Source organism: Xenopus tropicalis, chromosome 5 (genome assembly GCF_000004195.4).
Source record: "Xenopus tropicalis strain Nigerian chromosome 5, UCB_Xtro_10.0, whole genome shotgun sequence".
Taxonomy (NCBI): domain Eukaryota; kingdom Metazoa; phylum Chordata; class Amphibia; order Anura; family Pipidae; genus Xenopus; species Xenopus tropicalis.
In genome coordinates this window covers 61,673,583-61,690,517 of record NC_030681.2, presented here as the reverse complement: position 1 = coordinate 61,690,517, position 16,935 = coordinate 61,673,583, and the positions used below count along the sequence as shown (strand labels likewise).

The 16,935-nt window shown below is 39.2% G+C and overlaps 1 protein-coding gene across 1 annotated transcript in view; it reads right to left on the bottom strand.

Moving 5' to 3' along the window:
* arfgef3 (ARFGEF family member 3) overlaps positions 1-16,935 on the bottom strand; it is a 629,444-nt gene that overhangs the window by 253,686 nt on the left and 358,823 nt on the right. The window contains exons 21-24 of the mRNA XM_031902164.1: positions 16,334-16,479; positions 14,825-15,004; positions 7,127-7,268; positions 989-1,111 (exon numbers count right to left, since the gene is read on the bottom strand). Of these exons, the coding sequence (XP_031758024.1) occupies positions 989-1,111; positions 7,127-7,268; positions 14,825-15,004; positions 16,334-16,479 (591 nt within the window). The remainder of the gene's footprint in view (positions 1-988; positions 1,112-7,126; positions 7,269-14,824; positions 15,005-16,333; positions 16,480-16,935) is intronic.

Here is a 16,935-nt window from a genome sequence, read left to right as displayed (position 1 = left end):
ACTAAAGTATGTGGCCCGTATAGACCCAAAAAATGAAGATTGTGCATGCATATGACCTGGCTGGCAATTTAGCTTCTGCAAACACAGCACCCTGCCTGTGTATTATGACTTGTAACACAGCAGAACCCAATGATCCTCTCACCATTCCTTAGTCTGCTATTCTTCTCTATCTTCATTTTTTGTTTCTCCTATTTTCATCTGCTCTCCTGTTCTATATAGCCCTCTCTGATTCCTCTACCTTCTTCAACACTTCTCCATCCCCTCTAGCTTTTCTTCCCATTATATGCTCCTTTTGGTGCACTTCCAACCTGTCTGTTTTATTTGCATGCAGAAGTGGAGAGGAGCAAAAGAGAGCTCCATTTTTATAAAAAAAAGTTCTGATTCAAATTTGTTGCATTCCCCCCTGATAGGATGCTTTTTAAAAAAAATAAAGTGGAGGAATGGCATCCCTCCCCAATACCAGCACTGTGTGGGGAAAAAAGCGAATTAAAGAAGTGTGTAATAATACTAAGGCTAAAATAATTTATCTTTTGTTATTTGTCTAAAAATGTTTATGAAGGATACCCCAAGAATGCAATATGGTGGATGCCAGCCATCAATACAAATTTGTAAGGAAGAAAAGGGTTGGTATGACCCATCTACTGCTATTTGAAGATCCCTCATGCACTGGTGGGAGGACTGGGATCCTGAGACCCACTCACAGAGATAGGGTTGGATAACACAAAACCAAATTAGCTGACTATTTAACTATTGTGATACTAATATCTACAGTTAGTATTAGTGGTTGTATTTATAGTTTATGTATGTGAGTGTATAGATTGGTAGGTGTGGGTTAGGTGTGCTGGGTTTACTTGGATGGGTTGAACTTGATGGACACTGGTCTTTTTTCAACCCTATGTAACTATGTAACTACTATGTAACTATGTGGCATTACACACAATAAGTGCTATTTCATAAACACAACCATTTTTTTAAAATCTTGTTGTACCTAATCCTTTAACAAACTTCATAAGGCACATAATATAATCAGTTGCTGCATTGGCGAAGACTTGAATGTTGCCTGTGTTCAGAAAAGCTTCAAAGACATCAAACACTGGAGCCTGCCGTTTCCCTGTTAAGAAGAGAAACACAGATGATTATGATTTATAAAATGAATCATTGATATAATGGGGTCTTCCAAATCTTCCAATCATACGTTTGCTTTCAAAGATCAAAGTATATATAAGGTACTATGGGAAATAAAGTAAAAAAATACTCATCGCTCCTTGTGGTCTTCATAAGGTGTATATATTGAGTTATATGTTGATTGTTTGCAGCCTCCTCTCAACAACTCCCCTTTGACTGGGTACGCAAAAAACAATGTGAATTGGAAGTGCATGAAAATAAAAAAACGTGAAAATATGGTGCAGTATTTCTTAAAACAAAAAACCATCACGTGCAATAATACATTTTGTGACTGAAAATAAATTTCATCCACTGGTGCAATATGGTGAGCCAATGCACTCACCAGATTCAAAGTCACAGCACACCAAAGCAAATCTGCAGGTTGTTGATTGCAGTGATAAAGCGGATCCTCAAATCATGATAAAATGAGAAAGAGCAAACATAGTGTAATACTGTTTATTAAAATAAAAACCTGCAGATATACAGGCTACTAAAAGGATTGTAGTACAAATTCAGAAAAGCAGAAACAAGCTCAAGCTCTGTGTGTTTCGTGTGGTTACATCACGCTTACTCATTTTTATCCAGTTCCTGAGGAAGCGCGACGTAATCACATGAAACGCGTAAAGCTTGAGCTTGTTTCTGCTCTTCTGAATTTGTACTACAATCATGTGAGTAGCCTGTATATGTGCAGGTTTTTATTTTAATAAACAGTATTACACTATGTTTGCTCTTTCTCATTTTATCATGATTTGAGGATCTGCTCACTGCTAGTAATAATCAACTGGACTTCTCTGAGTTTTACTGCTATTGGTAAAACTCAGAAAAGTCCAGTTGTTTTAGACTTAATTCTACTAGATACTGTATATCGTGACCTGGATGAATAAGAATCTTCATAGACATAATTATTATTTTGTTGGGTTGAAAAACCCAACATACTGTTCTTCGACTTCAGCTTATTCTTCTTCTTATTCTAAGCGCCCCCCCATTTTCTAAATGCTACTCCTCCTACAGTTTTAGGGGTACAACACCCAAACTTATCACACTTCTTTGCCCTATAGTGGAGCAGGTTGCTTGTGCTTTTCTGTGCAATCCCAGAAAATTTTCTGTGGCGCCCCTCCGAACACCCCAATTTTCCCATTGACTTTGACAGGGAAGATTTTCAAACTGCTGCCACTCTTACAGCTTTGAAGCTACACCCCCCAAACTTGAATAACATAATAATGGGGTCACCCTGAATGAAACAGTGACATTTGTTGGGAGGGGAGGGGCCAACAACAGCCAATCAAATTTCACCCATTGACTTTTATGGGGAAATTGAAACTGCTGCCAATCTTACAGCTTTGAGGCTAGCAGCAACGTTTCGGGAGTGTACCCCTTCATCAGGTATGATGAAGCCTGACGAAGGGGTACGCCCCCAAAACGTTGCTGCTATTTTTTGAATAAACACACAGGCTAAGCCCCACTTGCATTACACTTGTTGTGCCGGTCAAGTATTTTTTGCTGGACTGTGCTGGGAGTGCCGACTCTCTGGGCTGTGCACCAACTAAGAAATTGTTGGAGGAGGTAAAAGGGTGTGCTTGGTGAACTTTCTTTGTTGTATAGAAATTTAAATTGCTGCCATTTGGACACTATTAAAACCAGGGTCCCCAAACTTTGCACAGTGGTTTTTACTATATAACTGTGGTCCAAGGTTTGAAAAAGTTGGCAGAGCCAACAACAGATCAGATTTTATTCAGTGACTTCACATTTTTCAACCCAACATGAAGTTTGTTCTCAAACTTCCCTTTCTAGTTGCACTTGATGGTTTTTTGTTTTAAGAAATACTGCACCATATTTTCATGTTTCCTTTATTTTCATGCACTTCCAATTCATGTTGTTTGAAGACTATGGGAAATAAAGTTGGAACTAAATTATTATGATTAACCCTTTCACATTTTGGTTCCCCTCAGTGCTAGACATTTTGTAAACATTATGTTAACAGGTTTAGTTTAGGTAGGAAAACTATATATCATATATTCTGGAACAAGATTTAGAGCTCTAAATACAAAAAAAAGAAAAAATTATATTTTTCATGATTTATGATCATGATATATACCAGAAACATATCTTATATTATGGGCAAAAATTCAACTGATTCAGAAACCTCATGTCTCCAGAACGTGCCAATACCTGATAGATCAAGATCTACAGATCAATAATTCTCAGCAGTAAATTACCAAATTTTCAAAACATTACAGCAGAATACAGCATACTTTAGATTCCAATCCAAAAATCCTAGAACATTAGGTTTACCCCAGGAAACCATATATTTTTGAAAAGTACACATTCTGCCGAATCCCAAATATGAAAGCCAAGAGCATAGGATTACCAAATTATGTGGCATTTAGAGACCCCAAAAGGAAGTTAGTGCATACAAATTTTATCTACTGAAAATTCAACACATTTACTGCATTTTGTGGGGGTAAAAACATTGAAAAATATGTTGACCACCCCCAAATCATATGTAACCCTTTCTTGGCACACTCACTTATTTTGGGCTGTATATATGCTTAAAACAGGAAATTGGTCCCCTTTTTGCAGATAAAAGGTACTGGGAACTGGGATTTTAGCGCAGTGCCTCCACCTAGTGGACACTGAGGAGCACACCTCAAGGGGATTTCCACTAAGAAAATAATCACACATAGTTTGCAGCAAATATCAACTTTATATAACTGGGTGAAAATAAAATAGCATTAACATGCAACAGTAGTAAACCCTGCTTGGGAAACCTGGATGGTTTTAACCACTACTGGCTCAGTCTCTCTGAGGACACAGTTCCACACTCCACTCCTGGAGGAAATACCTTTTCCCAGTTCAGTCCTGGCAAAGTCCCTTCCCCAGAGCTCTTTTAGTTTCCCCAGGTAGCACTACCTGCCCCAAAGTAGCTCTCCCTTTGGAATAGGCTGTTGCTCCCACATAGCAGGCCATGAAAACACCTGTCCACACACAGGGGACACACACAGGAGACTTTTAATACCTTCCCTCAGATGGATCACTCCTGGAATCTGCAGGGTTAAGGCATCTGACCACAGTGTAGAAGATCTCTCTTTACAGCAGGCACAGTCTTACAGCCACTGCTTACTAGATGGTCTCTCTGTCTCAACTGCTGGGCCCGCCCCTGATCAGTTCTATGATCCCCTACACATATATTTTTGGAAAGTACACTGAACAGTTTGATGCCCATTGTGCATAGGATTACCAAAGTATCATTTGGAGACCCCAAAATGAAGTTAGTACATACCAATTGCACTGGAGATAACTTTAACTACACTGGAAATTCAACACATTTGTTGCTTTTTTGTGGGGTAAAAACACCCCCCAAAAAATAAGTTTAACACCAGAACCATATGTTTTTGGAAACTACGCATTCGGATGAATTACAAATGAGCACCCAAGTCTTTCTACTTCAAACTACAGAGTCGCAATGCTTTCCCAAAATTGGCGGTTTTGATGAAATACCTGAAATTCACATCAAACCTTCCACTTTCAAGCACCGTATCTCCCACATAACATTAGGTACCAAGAAAACACATCCTAAATATGAAAGCCAAGGGTCCACTGAACAGTTTGATGCCAATTGTGCATAGGATCACCAAAGTATCTGGCATTTAGAGACCCCAAATGAAAGTTAGTGCATACATATTTCATGGCATATAAATCTAGCAGTGTAATTTTTGGTAGTAGAAATATATGTTGGAAAAGTGGAAAATAAGTAAGCTGACCCCAGAAAACCTCATATTTTCAGAAAATACATATTCTTCTGAATGTAAAATGAGTAAATATGTCTTTGTATAACAAAGCAACAAACAGCAAAGATAAGCTAAATGTAGCAATTTTTATGTAATTTCTGAAAATTGTCTCAAGCCTTGCATTTTACCCTATTCTATATCCTACATTTCATAACGTACCAACATAAAACATTCTACATACAACATAAACATTCTACTGAACAAACAGTTTGATGCCCAATATGCATAGATTTACCATACTGTGTGGTGTTCAGAGGCACCCAAATGAAAATAGTTTATATGAATTTTCACGTCTGATGCTCTGGCTGATGTAATTTTAGCACCTGGTATGTATATTGTGTGCCATAAGACCCCCAAAAAGTACGGAAACCCTAAAAAATCATATATTTTCTGAAAGTACACATTCTGACAAAACAAAAATGAATAAATTGATCTTTTTATTGCAAACTACAAAGCTATGCTGAAAATTGGCACAAAGCTTGCATTTTACCCTATTAAAAAAAACACATCATTTTGTAAGTGTGTGTGTATGTGTGCAAGTAAGTGTGAGTGCTGTGAATTTGTGAAAAAACCCCCAAAATGTATGTGTCTGTGTATTAGTGTAATCGGTGTGTGTTTTTTTTACACTTACCTGGGGATGTCAGGTAGGCAGATCGTCCTGGAGGAGCTGGAGGGCCAGGAACTGGAGCAGCATCTTCTTTCAGTGATTGGTGAGTGGGCGGCGCTGGGGGGAGGCAGGAGACTACTAAGTGCCTTTCATTTCCTATGGGGCCCCTGAGCAAGCACACCTCAGGGGCCACTCATTCTCTGCCTCCGCTTGTTGCCTAGGGGCTGGGGAACAAGGGGGGAGTGAAGCCGGTCCCGAACCCAGAAGTGCAGCACAACATAGAATCTACGTTTTGTGGCACTTCAATCCTTTTATCCACAGAACGTAGAGGGGTTGCACATAAAGGGTTAATGAGGATGTAATGTCAAAATCATAACCCTTGTTCATGTTATTTAGACCAAATGAAATAAATCTGGAATATAAACCCATTAAAAATTATCTACCGTTTTTAATTAAAAGCCTTTGTATTTTGAATCTTGTGCTATGCCCCTAACATGAGATCTGATTACAGCTCCTGGAAACTTACAGGGCCAGTGGCCATCCTGATGTGAAAAAAACAAAACATACAGGGGACTGCTTTGTACCAGACATGAAAAGAACAAAAGCAGTTAGTTGTATTTTAAAGGAGAAGGAAAGGTAAAAACTAAGTAAGCTTTACCAGAAAGGTCTATGTAAATATAGCCATAAGCACTTACAGAAACACTGCACTGAGCCCTCTATCAAAAGAAACACAGGATTTCTTCTCTCCTTTTTTCCTGTGCCAGAGTCTGTGCAGCTCTCTCCTCTCTTGCCTGCTCCCCCTCACACAAAAATGCTAAGAACTCCCTTACCCACCCTTAGGAATGTGTGATCTGAGCCATACAGCAGAAAGCTTCCTCATAGTCTTACACGTGTACAGGGGGTCTTGGTGCAAGACCGTGGAATTATAGGAATTATGTTTAGAGAGCTCAGCCTTTTTTTCCCTATGAGGCTTCTGATCATCTGAACAGGCAAAATATGGGGAGACATCTGTTATAGTGCTATATATAAACACTGAGTTAAGATTTTGACTTCCCCATCCCCTTTAAAATGTTATTTAAATTATTTATTAAGCACTAAAAGATTCCACATTGCTGTACAAAAGAAGGGTGTATATATCAAAAATACAGTTTACACATAAAAACTGGTCAATAAAAACAGGTCCTTCTGCAGTTATCAAAATATTACAATCTAGTCCAGTATTCATTCATTTTAAAAACACAATAAAAGGCATTAATTTATCTTTTTCCAATTAACAAATTGTGTTTATGAGGTAGTAAACTGGTAGGAAGAAAACCAAAAAGAGCAATGTGCCTGCTGCAAAATTTGCAATGCAACACAATATATGCCTGAGCTAACCAATACTGCACACTACTGCAGGGCAGGCCCTGATACAGTCGATCCCCCCATTGAATAAAGACTGAGTAGTGTGCCACAATTTAAAGTTGTGTACAGTGCTGTAGAAAAAATCTGTGCAATTTTCTGGGAGTAATTTATAGGGAAAATGAATACATAGTTTTAGTAAATCAACAGTCAACTCTTGGCTTACCCATGGTGTAATTTCCAACAAGATACTCCTTAATATCAGACTTGTTGCAATGCACAGTTTCCAGTGAACTGAACAGTGGTCTCCACCCTGACTGGATCTGACCAGAGCACATCTCCACCAGTTCTCCTATTGATGTTATTACCTGGAAAGCAAATAGTTACATAATAATTTAGGTTGAAAAAGGTCCATCAAGTTCAACCTTTTGTCTAATGAAAACTACTAGGGGGAGTTAGTTTAGGTAGGAAAACTATATATAGATTTTTCAGGAGAACCTGATCTTACCAAATCTGCCTGAATTTTTGTGTATTTCCACTTTCAAGCATTTGGTACAAAGAAAAACTTCCTAAATATAAAAGCCAAGGGTCCACTGAACAGTTTGATGCCCATTGTGCATAGGATCACCAAAGTATCTGGTATTTAGAGACCACCAAAAGGAAGTTAGTGCATGTATATTTCATGGCATATAAATCAGGTGGTTTATTTTTTGATAGTAGAAATAAATTGACCCCAGAAAACCTCATATTCTTACAGACACCAGCATATTTTATTTTGGATGTAAATGAGCAATGCAGTGGTCCTATCTGTCAGACATGTTGCGTCTTTCGTGAAGTTTACACATTAGATTTTTATACCAGTCTCATATTTTAAATTGTGCAACTACATCCAACCTGAATGATACAATCTGTTGATCTGATGCCATCCTACAAATCCCTTGTGTAGTTTAGCTGTTAAATATCATTGGTTGTCTTGTTTGACACTAAAACCTTCTCTTCAAAATATTATTGTGCATTAAAATTTACCTATAGGTCATGTTGATCATTTTTCACTGATAGGTTTGTTTTTCTAGATAATTGTTACTAAACTTGACTGTTTTGTCAACCTGGCTGTCCCTACACAACCTGTCAGTTATAGCTTCTAATGCTAACGAACTACTACAAACATGGCAGCTCCCTCATACAGAAACATGGGGGATCAGATAGGTAATGTAAAAGCACTGGGCAAATACTTTCATGACACAATGATAAATACCATGCAAAGACAATGTTATAATAAATGTAAAAAAGATTTCATTTATAGTCAGTATTGCTTAAAGGAATAATGATTAGGTCCTGGATAATGGCACTATAAGTAGTAATAAGCATAGCTGACCCTGCGGTTTGAGTCTGAAGCACTGCAATAAAATACTGGGAACATCCCACAGTGATTATACAGGTATTGCTGATTCATCTTTATTTGGACAAAATACATGTAAGCCACTTAAACCCCTAATTAGATTACGTTAGGCCCCATAACAGAGAAGGACCTGGGGTATTTGTTGATAGTAAACTTGGCTGTAGCAAGCAATGTTAAGCTGGCCATACACGTGGCGATCCAACGATGTTTTGTGCGACCATCGGTCGCTCGAAACATCGTCAGATCCGCCACACACAGTCAGGGCTGAAACAGCAGATAAGGAGGTAGAAACAATAGGATTTCTACCTCCTTCTGCCGATTCAGCCCTGACGGCAGATTTTGGTCAGTGCCTTCTATGGCGCCTGATCAAAATTTCTAACCTGGCCGATCGGCGAGTCGTCCGATATCAGCAGCTTCCTGCGATATCGGTCGACTCGCCGACATGCCATACACGCACCGAATATCGTACGAAACGAGGTTTCGTACGATAGTATCGGTACGTGTATGGCCAGCTTTAGTCAACGTGTGCAAAGGCAAATATGATCTTGAGCTAAGAGTTAAAACGGATATAGATTTGCGGGAGAAGAACTAGTAATGCAGTACATTGCTGGATATTATTGAATTAAAGAAAGCCCAAAGAAGGACAACTAGGCCAATTAAAGGAATGGAAAGTCTCCAAGTTATTTGGAAAGGCTGAACAGTTTTTTGGATGTTTTCATAGACAAGATGAAACAGGGGCCCAAAAAAGCAAATATACCTAATTTCTCTATTCTTTACTTTGATGTATTCACCAATAGAGAAGTCAAAAGTTTCAGGACTGACATGACAAGTAACATGCTCTGCGTCATGCACTAACATCTCAAACAATTCAGTGGATGACATGGGACATGTTACTTAAATTATACTTAAAATGTTCCAGCAAAATTAATGTGAAAAAGGCCTTGAGAGTTTAGCAAGTTCTGTTTAGCATAGCTTTGTAGTTTGGTAGTTTGCACCGCCCCCGTGTGCGCATACGCGAACGCGGGACCACCGCCCCCGTGTGCGCATGCGCAAACTCTGAACCATCCCCCCGGCCGCGCAAGCATTTAAAGTCCGATACGGAGCAGTGGGGAGAGGTCCCCATTGCTCCGTAAGCGAGCCAAACTTACACATTTTATTGCGGCGGGGCGGCATGCCGTCCCTAAATTTTTGCCGCCCTAGGCCTCGCCACAAATCCGAGCCTGAGTAGAAAGTTGTATTTACCCATTTTTGTTTTGTCAGAATGTGTACTTTTGGAAAATATATGGTTTTCTAGGGTGTCCGTACTGTTAGGGGGTCTTATGGCACATAATACACATTCGGGGTGCAAAATTTGCATGAGCCAGAGCGTCATATGTGAAAACTCATATGCACTATTTTTATTTGGGTGCCCCTGTACACCGCATAGTTTGATAAATCTATGCATATAGGGCATCAAACTGTTCAGTAAACCCCTGGTGTTCATACTACAAGACTTTTGTCAGGTATTAAAAGGCTGTGCTGCATTACTGCATCAAAATCAGACAGCAGAAAATTCCATAATTTTCCCATCACCCTGGGCAACCCATGAAGACAGTTATTAAATGTGAGGCATCTGAAACTCAGCCTGAGTCCTCAGCTCCACATCCCAAAACAAGAGGCCAGGCAGCAGATGTAAGTTCTCTGTGTTTTACTATGCATTATTGTCTAGCCCAGTTTGAATGTTTATGGGTAAAAGAGCACAATGCAGCAAATGAGAGAAGAAGTGGAGGGCTAATCTTTTGCTGCTTCTATCTCATTTGATTATTTTCTGCTTTTGAACAAATTTGCTGCCATTAATTTTGCCATAAATTTGCTGCCTCGCGAGTCTTTTTTGGCGATTTGCGCGAAATCGCGCCGCCGCGTCTGCCATCCCGCCGGCGACTTACATGTTCGCCGGTGGGATGGCAGGGGTAGGCAACTCGGGGAGATTAGTCGCCCGCGAACAGGGAGTTTTGCCACGGGCGACTAATCTCCCCGTGTGCCAGAGCCCTAAAGCCTACACAAAAGCAAGCAGTCACAGCAGCCAAACAGGTGGGGGGGCTACAGGCCGGATGCGGCCCGTGGGCCGTCAGTTGGACAGCACTGCCCTAGATCAGTGCTGTCCAACTTCTGCGGTACCGAGGGCCGGAATTTCTCTAGCATACATGGTGGAGGGCCACTAATGTAAGCCAGTTTTGACCACTCCTATTTTTTAAACCACACCCACTTCAAACCACACCTATTTCATCACAATGGTGGTAGCACAGCAAAATCCCAAATGCTTGGTCCTTACTGCGGGGATATCAACCGTCATTCTTATGTGAAAGAATTACATTATGTCATATTAAGATATACCCTTAAATCCATATGCCGCCGCCGCCGCCGCCTCCTCCTCCCCTGTGGATAGCACAGCAACCCCCAGCACATAATTACACACCTTAGGGACCATTTAAAGGCTATTTTCAACTGCTAACAAACTCCCAGAACAAACCCTGCCAGGTTCACCTCCCACAACCCTGCCTGTGTGTGCCATACTCTGCCTGTCCTATGCTGCCTGTGTGTGCCATACTCTGCCTGCCCTACCCTGCCTGTGTGTGCCATACTCTGCCTGCCTTACCCTGCCTGTGTGTGCTATACCCTCCCTGTCCTATGCTGCCTGTGTGTGCCATACTCTGCCTGCCCTACCTGTTTGTGCCATACCCTCCCTGCCCTATGATGTCTGTGTGCTATAATCTGCCTACCTTATGCTCCCTGTGTGTGCCATACACACAGGCAGCATAGTCCAGGCAGTACCTACAATGTCTGAGGTGTGAACAGGTGAACAATGTGGGTGATTACAGCCTGAGCCTGAGGTGTGAACACTGCAGGGGGTGAACAATGTAGGGATTAAAAGGTGTAAACAACACAGGGGATTACATGTTTAAACAGCATGTTACAGCCTGAATCTGAGGTGTGAGCAATGCAGGGGGCCAGTTAATCACAGTACTGATAACATTTAAGGCTTACACAAAGGAAAGCCATCAAAGCAGCCAGATAGGTGGGGGGCCACACAGAGGGGGGTCACGGGCCGCCAGTTGGACAGCACTGCCCTAGATCATTAGGAGGTGTACTTACTTCAATGCCTCTATTCTGGAAACAATTGTACGAATGCATGTTCCACAAGAATATAAGAGGTGGGTAGACATGGAGGCAGACATGGCAATGGACAAAAATCTATCTAAATTTTTCTGGTTGGCCAAACATAACAGGTAAACCACAACAAATCTTTTGCCTACCACAAAACTTTCTCTAAAAATATTGGATGCAATATACAAAAAACTTAAGTTGGGACCCTTTCCCTCACCAACATTGCCACTAACAGAATTGAAAAAGCTAATCCCATATATTTTGTTACAGGACTGGACTGCGGCAGGCCTACACACTATTAGGGATCTTTACTCAGCAACTTCATTAAGGTCATGAGAAGATTTTATTGAGAACTATAATTCGCTGCAAACACAAAATATGCAAATATCACACTTTTTACAAATCATGAATTATAACTATAGCAAATTGCGAAATCTATCCTTGATGGAATTCCATTGTATAAAATCCTGGAGTGCTAAAGCTATTCTATCAGACTGCTACAAATTATAACTCTACAGAGAGGAAACTCAGAAACTCCCATATATGTGCAAGTGGGAGCAAGAATTTCAACAAGTATCTCCCACTCAATGGCAAGAAAGCCTTGACAGACCAACAGGAGCTACAGGTTGTACAAACCACATGAAACTTATTTTTAGATGGTACCTTACACCCCAAAAAATATCGCACCAGGCTTCCAACTTATTGCTGGAAGAAATATTGACAACAGGGTACAATGCTTCACATATGGTAGCAATGTCCCAAAGTACTATCTTTTTGGAATTATATTTAATATAATTTAAGACTTCACTTCAATGTGTTTTTCCTGTGCAACCACAAGTGGCCCTATTACAAATCTACCCTATCAAACTTAAAAAAGCCACTGTAAAGTTACTCTTCCATAACTTTAATAAGGCAGCTAACATCATTGCTAAGACGTGGAAAAAAAACAGAACCCCCCTGCCTTCTACCAAAAACTCAATGTCAGAGCAACGATGGAAAAGATGACAGCTACAACTCCAGTAAAAAGAGCCATTCACGATATGATATCCTCTTCCACCACTACCCTCAATTTAAGGAACAAATGTAAATTAGGAGATAAATTGTGCCCAATAGCGCGTCAATTGTTAATTGTTTATTGGAACTGCACTTGACCTTGCACTGCTGTATATAAAACTGTTTAAAGGAGAAAGAAAAGGTAAAAACTAAGTAAGCTTTATCAGAAAGGTCTATGTAAAAATAGCCATAAGCACTCACAGAAATGCTGCACTGACTTCTCTGTCAAAATATTTCTTGTGTCTGTAACCCATGTGCCAGAGACACACAGCTCTCTCTGCTTTCCTGCTCCCCCTACCTCAAGAATGCTTGCTCCCCCCCTTAGGAATGTGGATCTGAGTCAATCAGCAGGAAGCTGACTCATAGGGGCTGATTTACTAAGACACAAATTCGAATCTGAATTGGAAAAATTCCGATTGGAAAACGAACATTTTGCGACTTTTTTGTATTTTTTGCGATTTTTTCGGCGCCTTTACGACTTTTCGGAAATTATCGCGACTTTTTGTTACCAATACGATTTGCGCGAAAAAACGCGAGTTTTTCGTAGCCATTACGACTTGCGCGAAAAAACGCGAGTTTTTCGTAGCCATTCCGAAAGTTGCGCAAAATCTGGTGATTTTTTCGTAGCGTTAAAACTTGCGCGAAAAGTCGCGCCTTTTTCGTAGCGTTAAAACGTAAAAGGCGCAACATTTCGCGCAAGTTTTAACTGTACGAAAAAATCGTGACTTTTCGCGCAAGTTTTAACGCTACGAAAAAATCGCCAGATTTTGCGCAACTTTCGGAATGGCTACGAAAAACTTGCGTTTTTTCGCGCAAATCGTATTGGTAACGAAAAAGTCACGATAATTTCCGGAAAAATCGCAAAATACCGATCATTACGAAAAAAACGCAATCGGACGCATTCGGCCCGTTCGTGGGTTAGTAAATGTGCCCCATAGTCTTACAAACTGAGCATTGTACACTTGGTCTCGGTCTCGGTGCAGGAGTGAGGCATTATGGAAACTTTCTTTACACAGCTCAGCGTTTTTTCTTCCTGTTTGGCTTCTGATCATCTGAACAAGTGAAATATGGGGAGACTTAAAGGAGAAAGAAAGGTAAAAACTAAGTATGCTTTTCAGAAAGGTCTATGTAAATACAGCCATAAGCACTCGCAGAAACGCTGCACTGACTTCTCTGTCAAAAGATTAGTTGTGTCTGTTTTCCTCTGCCAGAGACACACAGCTCTCAGCTCTCTCCTGCTCCCCCCTCCCTCAAGAATGCTAAGAACTCACTCCCCCCCTAAGGAATCTGGATCTGAGCCAATCAGAAGATTTCCTTCTCCTTTAAATAAAATTTAAATTAAAAAAAAAAAAGTAAGAGTAACCATTTGAAAATTTCCTCTGTCAAAGTCAATGGAAAAATTGGGGCTTGGAGTGCCGCCACAAAAAGAAAAGGGGGGCAGGATCTCTTAGAAAAGTACAAGCAACTTGCTCTGCTATAGACAAAGAAGTGTGAAGACTGACACCAAAAAACTACTCTTCAAAATATAAATGCACATTAAAAGTTACCTATAGGTCATGTTGGTCATTTTTCACTAATAGGGCTGCTTTTGTAAGTAATTTTTACTTGAAGTCCATAAACCTGACTGCCCTTTTCAGTCTGTCAGTTGTAGCTTTTAATTCTAATGGACTCCTGCTGCACAAATATGGCAGCCCCCTCATAGAGGGACATGGTGGATCAGATAGGAAATGTAAAAGCATTTGGCAAATACTTTGGCAAAATTATAAAAAGCATGCAAAGACAATGTCATGATAGCTGTAAAAAATGGTTTAATTTTTGGAGTCAGTATCTCTTTAAAACTGTGGGAGGAGAAGCATTTAAAAATGGGGGGTGCTAAGTATAAGAAGATAAGCTGAAGTCAAAGAACACTATGAAGTCGAAGAAAATATTACTTCCTAAAAAAATATGGAGTAAACTATTTTTCGAAGTTAGCCATCAAATTTTGCTTTGTCAGTATTTATGTTGGTTGGAAAAACCAACATACTAATGTTGATTTTTCCAACCAACATAATTACTGACAAAGCAAAATTTGATGGCTAGCTTGGAAAAATAGTTTACTCTATATTTTTTTAGGAAGTAATATTCTTTTTGCCATTTCATGTTGCAAAACTATAAAATGTTAATTCTGCCAAATTACCTTTTTTAATTTATTTCATTTTAAAACAACCCATGCTAGTAAGTTTTTAGCACTAACAATAACCTAAACCTATTCAAAATGTGGGTTTTTTTTTTACCTTGAAACATGACACTGCGGTATTTTCTTTAGCTTTATAAAGAGATATTTCTCACCTGATCCTGCACATCTTCATCACAGAGCTCCAACTGCATTATCCGCTCAAAAGGCCGAAACAAGGTTTCATTAAAATAAAAGTGTGGGGGTTCATCCCAGTTGCTTAGGACCTCAGTTATTATGTCATGTATAAATGAAACCGCCTTCTGAGAAACATGCCTTTCTTTATGACAAGCTGCCTGAAATAAGGTATAAAGAAATGTAAACAACATTATAAGTATTTGCATTTCAACAGAACACCCCTGTTTAGCAATACTCAGCAAATCTGCACATGTTTTTAACAGTTTATATACTATGTTATGGATGAACTGATAAATGTATTGTATTTGTGAAGTAAATTGTAAAAAGACAGACTTTTCCAAAGGGAACATATTATTTTGTTTGGAGTAGCCAAGCAAATTTGGGTTACTAGTCATAAAGAAAGATGGGGATTATTTTCAGAGAATGCGTACAATGATGAGTGCCGTGTACACTACCAACATGTAAACATACAGGATAATTTGTAATGGTCCGAACAGAACAATCACATTATTTCTTAGGTCTGATTGATCATTTCTTATGATAGAATTAACTCCAGGGATTACACAGAGTATTTGGATGACCAGTTGCATCCAAAGGAACAAATGTGTAAAAATTAACAGAATGCCACTATGTAAATATATCTCTCCAAAATTCCTAATATTAACATTACATGCTAGAATTGTGGGGTAAAATAGGCACTGTCTATATGTAAAAAACACATATCAAAGGAAACTTCAGAACTTAGTATGTAGTAAGGAGAAGACTAAAGAAATTGGACTTCCAGATAAATCTATATTTAGATGATATTCTAAATTAGCACTCCACAAATAATGTAAAAGAGCTGCACCCTGCTGTCACATTCCACCATATATAACTGCACATTTTAACAGCACTCCAGAGAAGCCTCTTTATTTTTTTCAACACCAACACAGACCACAATCAATATATCACACCAGCTGCAACCTTTAATAAACAGTAATCTTTTGTCATCAAGTCCAGTTACTTTATCAGTACTATATACAGTATATCGAAAACTGGATAAATAAAAATTTGCATAGACATAATTAGAACTTAGAATTCATCTGAAATACACATTTTCAAGCAAAAAAGTTCAACCACCGATTCAAAAAGCCAAACCTATCAGAGAGCTGCTTGTATGAAAACACTAATTACATGACATGCCAAGAAGACAGTTATAAAGAAAATGAACATCTATTCTTTAAAACATGCTAGATGGTGATTTGTACACATGTCTCAGCAATCAGGTGCGGATTATGTTTAGAGAATGAGAAAATTAGTCTACAGTGATGAAAGTCATGCACACTACTAACATGTAAACATACAGTATAATCTGTAATGGTCTGTTCAGCACAATCATGAATTTCTTATGTCCTATTATCACCTTTCATGATAGAATTATGGAAATATTAACAGGAATTATACAAAGAGTGAAGATCAATCTAACAGAAACTGCAGTCTTCTGTTACCTCTACAAAATGGGGTGCCACTAAACTCCAGCAGTGTATGATATGAAGAAGTGGGCGAGATTTGCTTCGGATAATGCGCAGCATTACATCACCAAGGCGGAAGAGATGGAGAGCACTTCTCCTGTCCTGAGTGGATTTAACCTCCCCTACCAGATATTAAAATAATGCATTATTTATTTCATACAGTACCACCATGCCTAAACACACGAAAATTTAATTACTATAACAAAATAATTAATAATAGTTAGTAAAACCTGATTTTCTTAAAAAAGAACTTAATTCTTATTTTTATAGGTACATTGAAACCTTTAGGAAATTTACTTCTGCGTTCAAACATCCAAGATTGCCCTCTCTGCAAAATTCTTTAATCCTTGTCTCTTTTCAGTCTGTGTTTCTTAACCATTTCAATCCCCTAAAAACAATTGAATCACAACCATGCTCCTTATAAAAATGCTGTTGTTAATGTGTCAGGCATTTGTTTGACTTAATTAACCTAGGGACATTTAAAATACAATTTGTGCGCTACAAGAGCCACAAACGTAGCTTTCTTACAAATTCCATATTTATGGTTCCCTACTCAGTACTTGTTGCAAATCTCTTCA